Source organism: Drosophila nasuta, chromosome 3 (genome assembly GCF_023558535.2).
Source record: "Drosophila nasuta strain 15112-1781.00 chromosome 3, ASM2355853v1, whole genome shotgun sequence".
In the NCBI taxonomy this organism is placed as follows: Eukaryota; Metazoa; Arthropoda; class Insecta; order Diptera; family Drosophilidae; genus Drosophila; species Drosophila nasuta.
This window is the reverse complement of record NC_083457.1, coordinates 53,727,986-53,744,394: the sequence shown is the minus strand read 5'-3', so window position 1 is coordinate 53,744,394 and position 16,409 is coordinate 53,727,986. Positions and strand designations below refer to the sequence as shown.

General features: G+C 38.8%; 3 protein-coding genes across 3 annotated transcripts in view; 1 reads left to right on the top strand and 2 right to left on the bottom strand.

Annotated features, from left to right (window-relative positions):
• The first annotated feature begins 2,126 nt into the window (after nt 1–2,126).
• Nucleotides 2,127–5,612, top strand: LOC132789978 (diphosphoinositol polyphosphate phosphohydrolase 3-alpha). The gene is made up of 4 exons (XM_060798357.1): nt 2,127–3,234; nt 3,621–3,719; nt 3,777–3,932; nt 4,731–5,612. Exons 2-4 carry the CDS (start codon nt 3,621–3,623, stop codon nt 5,016–5,018), a joined length of 543 nt encoding a protein of 180 aa, XP_060654340.1. The 5' UTR covers nt 2,127–3,234; the 3' UTR covers nt 5,019–5,612.
• Nucleotides 5,613–6,372: 760 nt separating this feature from the next.
• LOC132789977 (divergent protein kinase domain 1C) lies at nt 6,373–8,118 on the bottom strand. Its single transcript, XM_060798355.1, has 5 exons — nt 7,850–8,118; nt 7,634–7,786; nt 7,439–7,576; nt 7,176–7,384; nt 6,373–7,115 (listed from the first exon to the last, which is right to left on the bottom strand). Exons 1-5 carry the CDS (start codon nt 7,997–7,999, stop codon nt 6,521–6,523), a joined length of 1,245 nt encoding a protein of 414 aa, XP_060654338.1. The 5' UTR covers nt 8,000–8,118; the 3' UTR covers nt 6,373–6,520.
• A 2,157-nt stretch (nt 8,119–10,275) lies between these two features.
• The window catches only part of LOC132788503 (glucose transporter type 1), a 92,778-nt gene continuing 86,644 nt past the window's right edge, over nt 10,276–16,409 (bottom strand). Inside the window, 1 exon segment of the mRNA XM_060795955.1 lies at nt 10,276–15,518. Within this exon segment, the coding sequence (XP_060651938.1) occupies nt 12,832–15,518 (2,687 nt within the window). The 3' untranslated portion in view covers nt 10,276–12,831.

The window sequence follows — 16,409 nt, the reverse complement described above, 5'->3', positions numbered from 1 at the left end:
GTATATTAATTTGATATAATTTGAGAATGTTTTAGATTTGGTATATTTTGAATATAATAGTATATCAGTATACCAAACATATTCTTCTTTTAGTTCTTTTCGGTATATTAATTTGATGTATTAATGAGTATACCAAATATTGTGTTCGATGTATCTTATTACATTTTCAGGTATGTACAATATAGTATATTAATATACCAAAAAGTGTCGAAATTTATATTTTTGGTATATTCATTTGGAAATGTTTGATATAATGATATATTAATATACCAAATATTTCATTCAGTATATTTTATCTTTTTTTTGGTATATTAATTTGATATAATTTGAGAATGTTTTAGATTTGGTACAATCTATAGTATATTTTGAATATAATAGTATATCAATATACCAAACACTATCTTCAATGTATTTTAGTATTTTTTGGTATTAATTATAATATTATAAATGAGCAGAGATTATCTCGTATGTCGAACACACTCAACTGTTGAAGTCTTACTGTCTGTTTATTTAACAATTCAAAACAAAAAATAGATATATTTAAATTTTGATTAACTAATATAAAAGTATCTATATACTTTCATCATCTCTTACAGCCCTGATTTGTGACGCAATTTCGCTGCATCCCTGGGAAATTGTAAATTTTTGCAGTTGATTTCCTTGTGGTCGCCGGACGACGCATCAAATGGACAAAGTTTGCCAGCCAAAGGGACGCCTATTGCAGATTTATGACATTGAATTGAAGTGCAACAAAGCGTGGCAAGTAAGAGGCCAAAGTAAAACTCGGGTAAAAAAAAGAATGTCATTATAGTCAGAAATCAATCGATCGACGTTCTAGTTAATTTATGACCCCAAAACACAAAATGAGAAAAAGTTAATAACTTTCATGGTCGCTTTTGTTGCACAGTGAATTTAAATCCAATCAAATGCCACAAAAGAAATGCGAGTTGCACAAAATATTATAGAAAAACGCGTGTTAAACAGTTTAACACTTCTGCATGGTCACGTCGAACGACAGCCGAAAGAAATGCAGAAGGGAAAAAAGTGAAGCTCATAATTCATTTAGGAGCTGGCGAGGCGAGGAAGACAGTGGAAAATGTCTAAGAAAGCCAAAAGGAAATGGCAATGCATTAAGAAATAAGCAATTTGCTTTGCAAACGGCAGCAAAAAACGCGCCACAAGATCACAGAAGAGAAGGACGAAGGACGAAGCAGAGAGAGGGAGAGAGAGAGCCAATGTGTCGCGACTGGCGCTGGAAGGCGGAAGGCTGGCAGTAAATGTTTAAGGCGAGCCAAGGCCACAGAGAGTAACCCCTCCCCCCTCTCTCTCTCTAGCCTCTCTTTCGGTACTTTTTGCACTGGCAAGAGTCGCAATCCCTGCGCTAAGTAGTTGCATTAAAAGCTTACAAGCAAAACGCAGAGGCAGCAACTGAAACAAATGCAAACCAAATTTCCCAGCGCCATAAACTGTGACCTCCCCTCCCCATCCCCACCCCTTTGAACGCACTTTTTTGTTGGCAGCCGCTCAAGTAACGTGCGAGTATTTGGCAGTAAATCATTTGTGTACTTTATGCAAGCAGTTGGAGACCTTAAAGCTGACTAGTATTACAAATTATTTATTAATATCGCATTTACTTGTTACACCTTATAAAACTGTTGTTGCTCTATTAATTTTATTTAATATTTTAAAGGTTGCATTCAAAAATTTGAATGCGCGCCAAACCCGCAGCTACAGCAGCGCCACCTATTGGCGTTTATATACTTCACGCAGCCAGTTCTGCACTTTAAAGAAAATAAGTGTTCACGCGAATCAAACAAATGTAAATGTATATAATTGTTACATACCACAAAATAATTAATTATTCCTTTTTAATTTTGTTTAACTTTCCTGGTCAGTCTTGATCTTTAACTTTCGCCAATCAAGTTATCCCCCGTATGAGCACTGTCTTATTTGAATACTTAAAATATTTAAATGCGCGCTAAAGTAGCGCCATCTATCCGCAGCGTCACACAACACATCGTGCCTCAGCGAACTATGGCAATGCGCGTTGCCAACCACCGTAGAGTGCTGCCAACTTGAGTAATTTCGGGCATTTACATTTATTGCGCAATGGTAACACTGCTTTTCGCTGTCCTCTTTGCAGAGCCATTCGCCGATGCAACATTCGTGAAATTCGTTAAAATTGTACATTTTTAACGTGGACTCGCAGCTGAAAAGCGTTAACGGCGCCAAATCATTTCGGCTTCTAAGGCGTGCGACGCGTGTGTTGTGTTTTGGGCGTGTTGCAGTTTCTCAGTTGCACTGTTGCAGCAATAACGGGGCGTGTGTTGTGTGTTGCGGTGGAGCGAGCGAGCGAAATGGAAAACGCATGTTTCGTTCTCAGATAAGGCCCAGCAGCTGTGCGTCGGTCTCGCGTCAATTGCAACAAATTGTGTCCGGCAAAGCGACACACAACAACAAGCAAACAAACAAGACATCAACTGCTGCGACACAGCAGCAGCAAGACACCTACGCAACTAAAACACCTACAACACTCACAATACAAATACACCCAGACGAGTAACCCACAAAAAAGGAACAAACAACAACAAAACACAAAAAAAAAAAACAAAAAACAAAAACAACATGCACCCACTGCAAAGTAGTTAAATAATTCTGCCCTGTCTGCGCTTTATTTCCTCTTCATTCTTGTACTCGTTTTAATTTCAACAAGTTTTCTCTCTGTTCTCGCTTTCCCCACATCTCTTTCTTTTTTATTTTCTCAACCATCCGACGCGCAGTTCTTTTTTCGTTACTACTTCACCAACAACAAATACCAACAGCAACAACAACACTTACACACACACACACGTACATACGACAACGACAACACACAAATACAAATACAAATTGTAGCTGTGACGCAGCAGCAGCGAAAAAAGCAAAAAGCACCTGCAAAAGCGGCACGAGACCAAGCGACCGGCTCCCAGTGCAGCTGTCATAGCGCAATAAGACAACAACAACAACTACACGCAAGACACAATACAACTACAGCACACACAGCCACACGCACACTTGTTGCAGGGAGAGTGTGCGAGAGCAAGCGGGAGAGCAGCAGAGACAACTAAGCGAGAGAACGAGCAAGGGCGAGCGTGTGAGAGCGTGTGTGAGAGAGAGAGCCGCTGTCTCTCTGTATAAAGTGCCTAAGCAGTTGGCTATCAACGTTCATTGCCGTCGTACTTACAAGACTCAAAGGTAAGTCACAGATGTTGATTGCGAAAATGGTTTCGATCATTCATGACACGGCTAATTCACAAAAAGGCAAACGGTACCCGGCAAACACACACACACACACATACTTATACGTATGCATAATATATTGTTGTTGATAAGCCGGCGCTGCATTTTTTGCCGGCGGCCTCTCAATCGTTTGTCTGATAAGACGGAATCACGATTCTCATGTGCGCGCACATTCAAATTAAACGCGACAGCAAAACGAAATGATAAACAACAAAAACCAAAAAGAATTATAACCCGAGCGTTATCGCCAATTTTATTTTTGTTTCTTTGGTTATATTGTTATTGGGGAATAAACGAACTATTAATTTCCTACCTAACTCACTTGTGATTATGTTTTCTAGATGGTCAAGGAGAAGCCCAACTCAACGCGCATCTATGATAAGGATGGCTTCAGGAGACGCGCAGCCTGCATTTGTGTACGCGCCGAGAACGAAGCAGAGGTAAGCAATGTTTTCTATATATACTTGATATCGTTATTAATCATAAATTTGTTGCAGGTGCTCCTGGTGACTTCTTCGCGCCGTCCAGAACTGTGGATTGTGCCGGGCGGAGGTGTCGAGCCGGAAGAGGAACCTCCAGTAACCGCTGTGCGCGAGGTGCTTGAGGAAGCGGGCGTCGTTGGCAGCCTGGGACGCTGTTTGGGTGTCTTCGAGGTGCGTCAATAAACCGAATAATGTCGATAATTGCAGCTACACTTCATTGCACAACCAAGATCAATTCAAAAAGTGCATTTAAATGCTGTTTAGAAGCTCCAAATCATTCATCTTAAATGCAGTGCACAAACATATAATAATAACTATCAATAGATACAGTCTTTTGTTGTCAAACTTAAATGCACTGCACCTATCTTAAACTGCACGTCAAGAATAAATTCAGCAAAAGTTAGAAGCCCTAAATTTTTCATCTTAAATGCAGTGCACATAAACTTAATAATATCTATCACGAGATACAGTTTGCGTACTCTTTAGTTGTTAAACTTAAATGCACTGCACTTATCTTAAACTGCACGTTAAAGATAAATTTAGCAAAAGTTTAGAAGCCCTAAATTGTTCAGCTTAAATGCAGTGCTCATAAATTTAATAATATATACATATCACAATATACAGTTTGGATACTCATTAGTTGTCAAACTTAAATGCATTGCACCTAGCTTAAACTTCAAGTCAAAGATAAATTCAGTAAAAGTTTCGAGGCTCTAAATCTTTAAACTTAAATGCAATGCACATAAATTTAATAATATCTATCACAAGATACAGTATTTTGTTGTCAAACTTAAATGCACTGCACTTATATTAAACTGCACTTCAAAGATAATAATTAACGATATTTGTAACAAATAGTATTAATATTTGCATCGTTTCTTTATGTAAAAGTTGTTCATGCACTTAAAGTCATTACTCTGCATTTAATTTATAGAATTTACAATACTTACATATTCTATTGATTTGCAGAATAACGATCACATGCATCGAACGGAGGTGTTTGTCATGAATGTCACCCAGGAGCTGGACGAATGGGAGGATTCGCGCAGCATTGGACGCAAGCGTCAATGGTTTACGATCGACGATGCCTTGTCACAGCTGGCGCTGCACAAGCCCACCCAGCAGCATTATCTGATGCAGCTGCAGCTCTCGAAGACGCTGGAGAATGCCAATACGCCCGGTCGGGTAGTGAATGCCACGCATCCGCCCATTTTGACCAATGCTGCCTCGGCGGCAGCATCGCCGACAACGGCATAAGCTTGAATACACAAGGAATTATCACACACACACATCCACACACATAAACACCAACACACACACTCAACACATTTTGACATTTTGGAAATTTACAATTAGACAGGCAGTAAACTCATTATTTTTCGGTATGTTTAAAATCATTTACCTCTCCCCGCTCTCCTCCATTTGGAAGCACGAGCTTCCTTTTTCTTCGAGTTATGTTTAAGTCTAGCGCTTCATTTATGTTTTTTTTAGAAACTGTATTGAAAACAATATGTATGTACTTTAAATAAGAGCAACAACAAAAAAAAAAAGAAAATCGAAAACCAATTGATAACAAAAACATAAGGAAATGATACTAAATTAACGAGAATGAAACAAACATATAATAATTTTTGAGCGCATAGGGCACTTTTTGCAAAAACGAAATACGAAATACGTGTACTAACAGAAATTATAATGATATCTATTAGATTTTTCTACTCTTTTTTATAATTTACTCAAAAGAACGTCTTGATTATTGTAATAAACAATTGGAAATGGCTTTAAAGAAGCGCTAAAATTGATTAACCTATGCTAAGCGGCCTAAACAATAGTAATAAACAAAGAAAGAAAAACAATATATATATATATTATAAAATAAATGAAATTAATATCAAGACACGAGAAGCGAAATTGAACGAAACAATTTCGTTGTAAATCTGCCACAGTTAAACAATTTCAACTTTGTTTGCAGATCCTTAGCGAACTAAACTAATATAATTAACAAACGTTGCCTATGCAAAAAGATTAAAAAAAAAAACAACACAAAATATAAAAAAGAAATAAAAAGAATTATAGGTTATGCCGTATGTGAACTTAAAAGTCTTGCAGCGCAGCCATAACAAAAACGTTAACTTATTGTAATAAAAAAAATTTGAAATTAGTGAAACCAGAAAACAAGATTAATACAAACAAAAAAGAAAACAACTAATTAAACTATATACTAACAATAAGTTATGTGCACGCTGTACTTTTCAAAAATACAAAGCAAACAACAAGAAAAATAAAATCAACAAAAAAATATATATAAATAAAAACGATAAACATATAAAAAGTAAACAACAACTTAAAATGTCAATGTGATAAAAGCTAATCAACACTTTTATGTAACTCTTTTGGAATACACTTACTTTGGGCACATTCAAAGACAAAGCAAAATTTTAATTCAAGTTTTAACGCTCAAAATTGATTGATTTTCAATGAAATTTCGAAATAAGTTGCAAAAGATCAGAAAGGCATGCCACAAATTGTTGCAAATTCAATGAACAATTTTTGAATGGAAAGTCAAAAATAAAGACACGAACGAAATGAACAATTGAAAAGCCGCTTTATCATGTATTAAAAAACCTTTTTCTTTATGTTAATTCTACAAATCTTTTTTAATTAAAACTAATTTCTGTAAAAATGCTACCAATTGAGTTGAGCAAGCCATCAGCAGGAAATGTATCTGTATCTGAAACTGTATCTGAGTCTTCAGCGAGTTAAGCTCCTCCTCCTCCTCGTTGCCGGAGACGCGGAGCCTCGTTCTCCACTTCGACATCGGCTCCAGAAGCTGTTATGACTGCCTGAAGCAGTTGCTTCAGCTCATTGTAGAGTCGCAAAGCCAGCTGCAGATTGGGTGCCTGGCGACGATCAGGCACCTGATGCTCCTTCGGCGGTTGCACGCACATCTTCACCAGCTTCTGAAGTGAACGAGGCATGCGAATGCCACTCAGGAGTCCTGGTTGAAAGGTGCCACTTCCAACGAGAACGTGCTCGCAGAATATCTGAAAGTTGTTGTTCTGCTGGATATGTGTGCAGGTTTGTCGCTCCGCATCGCAGAGTCCGCGGCACGAGTGGAAGTTGCACTCCTGGTTGCTGTGACACTTGGCGCCATTGGACATCCGCTTGTCCAGTTGACTCTCCACATACACGTGCTCTGCAGTCTGATACTTGAGACGTCGATCGGGCGTCATGCCGAAGCGGCTCACTTGTATTTTACACATTCTCAGCGGCTCCGGTTTCATCTCCTCGAGGCGAAACATGTATTCCATGATATTCAGAGCGTGCTTCAAACGCTGCTGACGATTTGAGGCACTAAGAATTAAAATTTACAAAGTTAAATGTGAACTTTTATACATCTTTCCCGCTACTCACAGATATTGTATGATGCTAGGATTAGCCTGCACTATTTCCAGACCTTCGGTGGCATAGTAAGGACCACAGGAGCCAAGCACGGCTGGAAAAAAGGACTCCTCATCGAACAGTTTTCCCATCATATAGTTGTTGTCCTTGAACAAACGCCAAAAGCTGACCATCTGCTGTGAATTGTTGTCAGCTATCTCCTGGTTGACCAAAGCTCTTATCTGCAAGTTGCATTATGAATTACCCTCGATTATAGAGATGTAACATCAACTTACCATATTGTCATCTAAAGTCACATTGTAGGCGAGTATAATGTGCAGCTTGACAATCTCATGGAACTCTTCGATCTTGGGATAGATCGACTCTCCTTTGCTGTTCGTCCAGCTCAAGTCATCGTCATTATGCTTCGCCAGCTACATTATGGAAATTGTAGTCATGACAACGGGAAAACTAAATGCTAACTGACCTACCTTCACCGCGTACATATCGCCATTCTTTTCGGCCGTAAACAAAATAGTTTTCATATCATTCAACGGACACTGGAAGTTATCAAAGCTTGACTGTGCACTGCAAAGTTCCTCGCAGAGCGAACCACTGAACTCGTGATGCTCGTACTTTTGACACTGAAATGCCAAATTGTATCAATTATTAGTTGAAGAGGCCGTCTTCCTTTTTTTGGTACTCACCATGTGCGTGAGACTTCTGTGGGACATGAGTTTGAAGCAGAAGGATAGATTGAGGAAGGCATAGCTGAAGAGGCCAACCCCCAGCAGCACGGCAATGAGAACTGTTCGCTGCATTCCAAGGCGAAATTTGCGACGCAATGCAGTCAACATTCTACTCGTATTTATTATTTAAATTTTCATTTTGTTGATCAAGTTTTCCTTCGCTTCGCTTCGTCCACTCCATCCAAGTATATATATACACTTCAGGAAGAACTAGGCGGAACTGTTGAGTGGCGCATTTTTGACATCTCGCGGACATGCGCAGTGCTCAAATGGAAGCTGGTGGCGGAAAACTATGCTTCAAACACTATGGGAGTGGCGATGACACCAGCGACACATCGATAAACCTATCGGAAATTCTCGTTTCCGTCAAAACACTGAAAACGTCCTTAAAATTATCATAGTTTTCAACGTTATATATTATAAGCATAGCACTGAAAACATCCTTTTATACCTATAGGGAAAAAGGGTATTATAATTTTGTGTCTGCAATCTGTCTGTCTGTCCTTATGTAACACTGTATCTCAGACACACCAAAAGATGCTTACTGCAATCGTGTCTTATTTGCTTTAGCTGGCAATCTGGTATATTTTGTAATATATGGTATATTTAGTATATTGTAGTACTTTATTTAGTAGAGTGTAGTACTTTATTTAGAACTTTATCAGTACTTTATTAGAACTATTTTAGTAGAATAAAGTATTTTATCTATGTTATATACCAAATACAGCCTTTGGTCTGATAGTCAAGAATACTCGACTGTGGATTTAATATTTTTGTTTAAGCATATCAATCCCAAACTATCCCCTTTTTAAAAAGAAACAATTAGCATATTTATACCCGCTACCCATAGGGTAGAAGGGTATTATAACTTTGTGCCGGCAGGAAATGTATGTAACAGGTAGAAGGAGGCATCTCCGACCCTATAAAGTATATATATTCTTGATCAACGAGACGATCATGTCATGTCCGTCTGTCCGTATGAACACCTAGATCTCAGAGACTATAAGAGATAGAGCTATAATTTTTTTTCGACAGCATTTGCTAATTTTAAATCTAGAGTTGCGAATTTTGGTATATACAGTAATTACTATAGTAGTTATGATTCCTGAAAATTTGGTTGCGATCAGAAAAAAATCGTCGTTATTAAAGAAATACTTTTGTATGGGCAAAAACGCCTACTTACTAGGGGTCTTAGTTGCTTTGGCTGACAATCTGCTATATTGTGCCGTCTATGGTATCTTTTGAATGCGGTCCTATATCGATACACCAAATATACCATTTGGTATATTTTTAGTATTTTTGCAGTATAATCGGTATATTTTGAGAAAAATCCCGCAAAATATATTTCTTTTATTCAAAATGGGTAGCGGGTATCTCACAGTCGAGTACACTCGACTGTAGCTTTCTTACTTGTTTCTTTCAGTTAAACATGGCATATGCATTTTAGGTCCAATCCTAATCCATCCCCTTTTAAAAACAATTAGCATAGCTTTTTTTGTCTTTAGAATTTTGTAGTTTAAGTATATATTAAAAGCATGCCATATGAAATTAAGGACCAATCCCATTCCCTTCCCCCTTTTAAAGAATAAGACTTTGTGGTTTTTTGAAATTATTACTTAACGTATAATTCTTTATTTATACTCTTTGCTAAATTGAGCAATTATTTTACTTAATTCATCAATTTAATTTCAATAAGTTTTTCTTCTCTTTTTTATATTTGCTTTCAAGTGGTTTTTAGAGTTGTCGTCATTTATGTATTTTCTTTTTGTTTTTTGTTTTTTGTTTTTTGGGTTTTTTATCTTTTGCTAAAAATAATTTAAATTCATAATTATATATCTAAGTCCAAGTTTATTGTTGTATATCATTATTAATTATTATTTTCATTGCCATTTTTTTTTTTTTTTGTTATCCGTCTTTAACTAACGCAAACTCATATTCGCACTAATATATTGTGTGTGTGTTTGTTGTTGTGTCAGTGTTGGTGTGTGTATGTGTGTGTGTAATTCACCTTTATATGTATTTATATACTTAAGATAACTGCTCTTTTATGCATAATTTTAACTAGTTATGTACACAACTATATATTGTTATGACAAATGCTAGAACTTATTTTTGTTAATTGGTTGTTTGTTGTTGTTGTTCTGTGTGCCTTTTGTTTTGGAATTTGTTAAATCATATAACAAATTACTTAAAAAAATTGTAAAAATCAAACCGCTTTGAAAAAGGGAAAATCGTTTGCATTTTACTAACTTCGTCTATGGATCGATTGTAATTGTATTAATTCTGCTATATAATTCAAACGGTTCTCACATTTCCTTTTTTTTTCTTTCGCTTTTTTGTCTAATTGTTGCTGTTAGTTTTTTGTTTTTCATTGCATTCAACTGTGTGTATGATTATCGTAAATCGTTTTGTTTTGGTTTTTGTTTTTTTTTGTTGTTTATTAGTTTAATGTGTATTATTTTGTTGTATTCTGTGAACATTAAAATTGTATTTCATTAGCTTTTATTGTTGTTTTATGAACGATTCTCGTTAAATTGCATAGTTAATTCTTTCTTTCTTTCTTTGCTTGTGTGTGTTTGGTTTGTGTGTGTATATTAACTTGTTAATGGGCGTTAATTAACTTAGTTGATTTCCTCATTATTTACATTTAGAATAATGCACACAACATTAGACTAGTTCGGCTCAAATGATATGCATCTCAGATACTTTCGCAATCTTCTATCTGCAATCTGCAAAAGTATCTCAGGTGTCGTATCAGATCAAACTCACAACCAGTTAACATCGTTTTCGTAGTCCATTTTGCGCTTCTATTGTTTTTTTTTGCGTTCGTCAATTCAATTCAATTATTTTATTATTTTAAACTTTATGCAATGTTAACATTTTATCTTTTTATTTTGTTACAAAATCGCTGCCGCGTGGCTTTCTTTTGTTTTTCTTTTCTTTTTTTAATATATATTTTGGTTTTTTGGTTTTAAGAATTTGTATTTAACTCATTATTGTTGTTACTTATTTCATTAAAATAATGTAAAAAATCTGCAAATTGCATGCTCCTCGTTAATTAATGTGCCATTAAAAAATGTCTATGATTTTCTATATGTATTCATTCTTATATTTACAGCAGTATTTTGTTTAAAGTTTTTTTTTTCTTTTTGAATTCGCTTTTTTTTTTTTTAGTTTTTTTTTGCTTTTCTTAGATTCTTCATCGTCGGTTTGTTCAATCTATTTTGTTGTTGTTGTTGTTGTTTTACATAAAACCTTTTTTTGGCAGTGCATTTATATTTATTATTCCGGTTTACTATTTTAATGATTTTTCAGCTAATAACTACAAATTATATTAAGTTTCATTAAATGTAATTAATTTAATCTTTAATTAACAGCAATTATTTACAGTTGTTCGTCTCATTTTTTGCCTTACTAATATTTATTCAATGTTATTTGTTTTTTGTTTTTGTCACGCAAGGTACGTTTGATTTAATTCATTCATTAATTTATCGAAATTAAAAATTACCTATTTAAGTGTTTTTGTGTGATTTAATTTTTCTTTTTGTTTTGTTCTTTTGTGGTTTTTCTTCAAAGGAATTGAAACTAGAGATGTACTATAAAATACAATTGGAAGACAGTTGTTGGGATCAATGCAATTCAAATGATTATTAGCTTTGAATCTCGAGAAAGAAAGACAGTTTACCATGAAACGGAAAAGCAATGAAAGTATTCAAATTTCGAAACGAGATTAAATGAAATTGGAAATTGGGAATCAAAGAACACAAAACACAAAAGAGATTATCTTTTTGAGCAAAACGGCTTATTGCTTATACATAAATTGCAAGCAGTCCCTGAAGAAACTTGTTCAACTTCAACCATAAAAATGCGCATATAAAACAGTAAATATAACTAACAAAAAATCACCTTCCTATATACCTATAATATTATTAAATTTGTAGCTTAGTTTAGCTTACTTACTGATTAAGTGGAATGCTCAATAACTTTTGCATTTTATGTGTCAGCTACAGTTGTTGTTGTTGTTCTTCTTCATCTTGTTGTTGTTGCTCTTAAATGTTCTTTTGCCATTGGTTTACTTTTTATTTGGTTTAATTTATCAATTAACTGTTAATATTTTCTGTTTTCTGGTTGTTGTCTATGCTGCAGTTGCTGAAACTCTAAATCTTGTAGCGCTGCTTCGATCTCTCTCCGGCGATCTCTTACAAATAGTTCTATTTAAATTTATTGTTTAATTTTAATAACTATGTTATGTTTTCTTGGGTAGTTGTGCATTATTATTTGCATTTGCCTTTTTCTTTTCTTTTTCTTTTTCGTATTCGTAATTTAAATATGCAAATTCAAAACCTGTACTTAATCATTAAGTTGAATATACAAATGTTCATACTTATCATGTATACGCACTGTTAGCTTAGTAATTCTTTTAAAATAGTCGTTGTTGTGGTTGTTGTTGTTGTTGTTCATCGTCTTGTTCATCTTGTTGTTTCTTGTATTTTTGTAGCTGGCTGCCGCATGTGAAACAGTATGTGTGAGTGTGTTCTTATGTGTGTCCATCGCACTTAACAATTTGGCCTACCACAAATAAATATTAATAAATTTCAAACATCTAAACTTCGTCTTCGTCTTTTTGGCAGTGTATAAATTTAAATTAATTAATTTCGTTCGAAGTGATTTTTGTTTTTGATGAAAAATGTTTAGTTATTGCTTTTTGAAAAGTGTGCGATAAAAATGCTGATGTTGATCTTTCTTATGTTGTTGTTGTTGTTGTTGTTCCATCCACAATCCACAATTATCCACAGCTAATCCTCGTCCAGGCTTTGCGAGCGACGCGGCTGCGACTTCGAGACGACGACATACTTGCGACCAAAGTATGGCGAATCTAGAGGGACGAAGGGGGTGGAAGGAGGAGGTTATCAGCAAGGAGGTCTCACGTGTCCCGCTCTTCACTTCTTGCGCAGAAAATCGGTGTATTTGCGTGCACGCTTGCGCACCTTCTTCAAAGCATTCCCCAGCCGGAATTGCTCCTCGGCCAGGTCGTGGGGCGTGTGGGGGCCATAAGCATAGGTGCACGTGCTGTTGGTGCAAGTTGTGTTGGTGCTGTGATGGGCATGATGAGCGTGCTGTGAATAGCTGTGCGAGTACTGCGAGCCATGATAATGCTGCTGCTGATGAGGATGCTCGAGATGCGAGTGATGCAGATGCATATAACCATCGCCAGCAGGATTCACCGAGACCGAAACGGAGCCAGGCGAACCCGGCGACATCGGTTGCGACAACAGATTGTGCTCCGATGCCGCATCGAAGGAATCAAAGTGCAGCGATGACGAGTGCTCGCTGGTCGTCGAACCTCCGCCATCCAAATGGGCGCCAGCGAATTCCTTAGGCAACTCATCGATGCCCAGCGGCTTCTCAAAGTGCGAGTTGCCCGACATGTTGGTATAATCATAGCTGGGATACGTGTAAGGCAAGTATCCGGCATGATGCGCCTCCGAGCTGACCATCGTCGAGGAGTCCGTCACCTCGCCAACACCTCGCTCTCGCTCTCTGTCTGCGCCTCCGCTGCGATTGTTGATGAACTTCACCTCGTTGGCATTGCGCTCCTGGCTGCTGCTGCTGAACACGATATTGATGTTGTTGCTGCTGCTCGACAGGTTAATGTTGCTGGGAGACATCGGCTCTGTTGTTGCCGCCTGGCCACTGGCATTTTGATTCAAATTCGTCTCCTTGCTGGAGGCGCTGTTGTGATAACTGCGCTCGTAGCGTTGAAAGCATTCCCCCGCATCGCTCGAGGCGGTGTTGGTGGTGTTTGTGTTGTTGTTGGCATTGTTGTTGCCCTGCTGAAAGTTGTTCTTGTACTGGAATTCGAGTGCATTGCTTGGCTGAAACGGATAGTTCTTTGAATTGTTGAGCACATCGCCCACTGTCGGATTTCCCTTCGACAAATACTGATGAATATCCTCGCTGGTTATCTGCAGATCCTGATCCAGATACGTGTTGCACTGTATGTAGTTGTTGCAGCAATTGTTGTACGTCTCCCCCTCCTGATCCTGATGGAACAGCACCGTCGTCGACTCCTCGAACTCGCAATGATAGTTGCTGCCACGTCGTTTGCGTGCCGCAGCCGCTGCCGAAGTGCTCGGTCCCTCATCGTACAGCGAACTCTTCCAGCTGCTTGTCCGCTTGCGACACGGCTTCACTTCCGGCTCGGGCACATGCCACGCATCCAGCTTATCCTCGACAGCAGCTGAGCTAGCCTGTGCTGTATCCGTGTTGCCTCCCACAGCGCCCTCCAGCTCGAACTCCGTCGGGGACTTTCCGTCGGCGAGGAAACTCCAGCGAATGGGCGATGGGGAACAAGCGTACTCGGGCAGCTCGTTGCTCAGAGCTCCCTTGGAGCTGTGACGCTCCAGCGTGGAGCCACGGGAAGGCGTCATGGCCGATTGACGAGCCGCGTCCTGCTGCTCGGGGTACTTGCTGTCGTCGGCAATCTGCTTGGCACGATCGAAGATGGAAGTCAACGAGCCCAGCTGACTGTTGGGTCGACTGGCGTTGAGGCCACGCAACGAGATGGAAGTGTAGCTGGGTTGGCGAGCTTGGAGACGCTGCTGCTTGCGCATGGCAGCCGAGGCGGACTTGATCGAGTTGTTGCGACTGAGCGAGGAGCGTGAACCGTACAGACTGGTGGAGTCCGTTTGATAGCAATAATCGGAACTGGTGCAACACGAGCTGGGACGACGTGAGGATGCGCCATAGAGATCCTCGGCAAAGTATTGGGCCAGCTCAGTGCGTGAGGCACTGCAGCAGGACTTGCGCACCATTATCTCCTGGACCTCGCGATCGGCACACGCTGCATCCTGGCAGGCGTTGATCGAGTTGCAGGACACATCGGTGACCGAGCGATGACGTCGACTGCTGCACACGTGACGTGCGCTGTGGTGGCCACCGCCTCCTGAGGTGGAGTGTTGGGTGTGGGCGCCTGGCAAGCTGCCGCTGCCACCGACAGCAGCGACACTGTGCTGCCGTCGTCGACGGCGATAGTGATGATGATGAGAGTGCGACTGAGATTGGGATTGCGATTGTGATTGTGATTGACTCTGACTTTGACCCTGACCCAGATGCGAGTGATGACTGTGCGGTGAAGTGTGGCGACTGTGGTGCGGACTGTGACTGTGGCTGTGCTTGCGTTGCGACTGCGACGACTGCTGCGGCTGCTGCTGCTGCTGCTGTTGTTGCGTCTGATGGCAGTGGGAAATGATGGCTACCGCCTCCTGGGACTGCTCATGCTTGTGTTGTTGTGTGTGCGATGGCAGCGGTGCCTGATCACATACGATTTCCTTCTCATAGCTACAATGTACGTATTCGTGTGTGGTGTAACAGGGTTGATGCTGATGCTGAGAGGAGGACGAGCACTGTTGTTCATGTTGCGGTTGCTGTTGCTGCTGCTGCTGTTGTTGCTCCTCAGCGCGACTCGTTGAATGTACACTGGCAGTTTCAGGAGGTGAGGCGTTCCTCAGTCAAGGCCCGCTGTTCTGGCAAACAGGTGCTTGCTGACGAAGGTGATGGGGCACAGAGGCAGCGCTCCGGCCCTGGTGTGTACTTCGGCCGCCGTCTAAAAATCGCTCGGATGCAGCTACAAGAAGCGTATCAAAAATTGCGCCAAAAACACAAAACAAAAAAAAAAAATCGAAAATAATATATACCAATTAATAGAGCCATCAAATTAAGCGTTTTTTTTTGCGTGGGTGTGAGTTTTTGTGGATTTTCATTTTGATTTAAAGTTAGTTAGTTTTCTTGGCTGGATTTAGTTTTGTTCATTAAGTGGTTAAAACAGTGCATGCAATAAATACATGCCACTAATACGCATGCGCATAGTTGCTACATTCGTTATATTCTAGCGAAAGTCATGCAGCCTATAAGAACTGAAACAAATGAATTAGTTTTATGTAAATTATATGAAGAATGACAAATGATTCGATAAAGCGTTTCAAAATGCACTTTCTTAGCAATTTTGCCTGCATCCAAAAAGTATGCAACAGAAAATTATTCAGAGTTCCGCTCGCAATTTAAAGCGGTACCTAAAAGTATGCAATGAAATTTCAACAAAATTGCTTAGAAAGTTTGCGGTGTGAAATGATATTTTTGAATGGAAATATTGATGTCAATGTTAAACCCGATGACTTTAGTTTGATTCGTGTACTTTTAGGCACATTATTGGCACTCGTTGTGTGTAGTGTATATTTAAAGTGTCGATTTGATTGAGTTGATTTTCAGATCTTGTTTACTTAGCCAATTCATTGATTCTTTTTGGTTACTCAAGTTGGTCCCAAGTTCGCGTTCACTTGCGTACTATAAAAGAAAACAAACAAACGAACAGATAAATAAAGAAACATATAAACCATAATATACTTATTGAAAGCAGTTGTTGAAAAGAGCTACAATTGTCAACATTTAAGAGAACCGTCTGCAGTTCGTTATTTTATTGCATTGTAGTTTTATTATTGTATTTGACAGGGCTTAGACT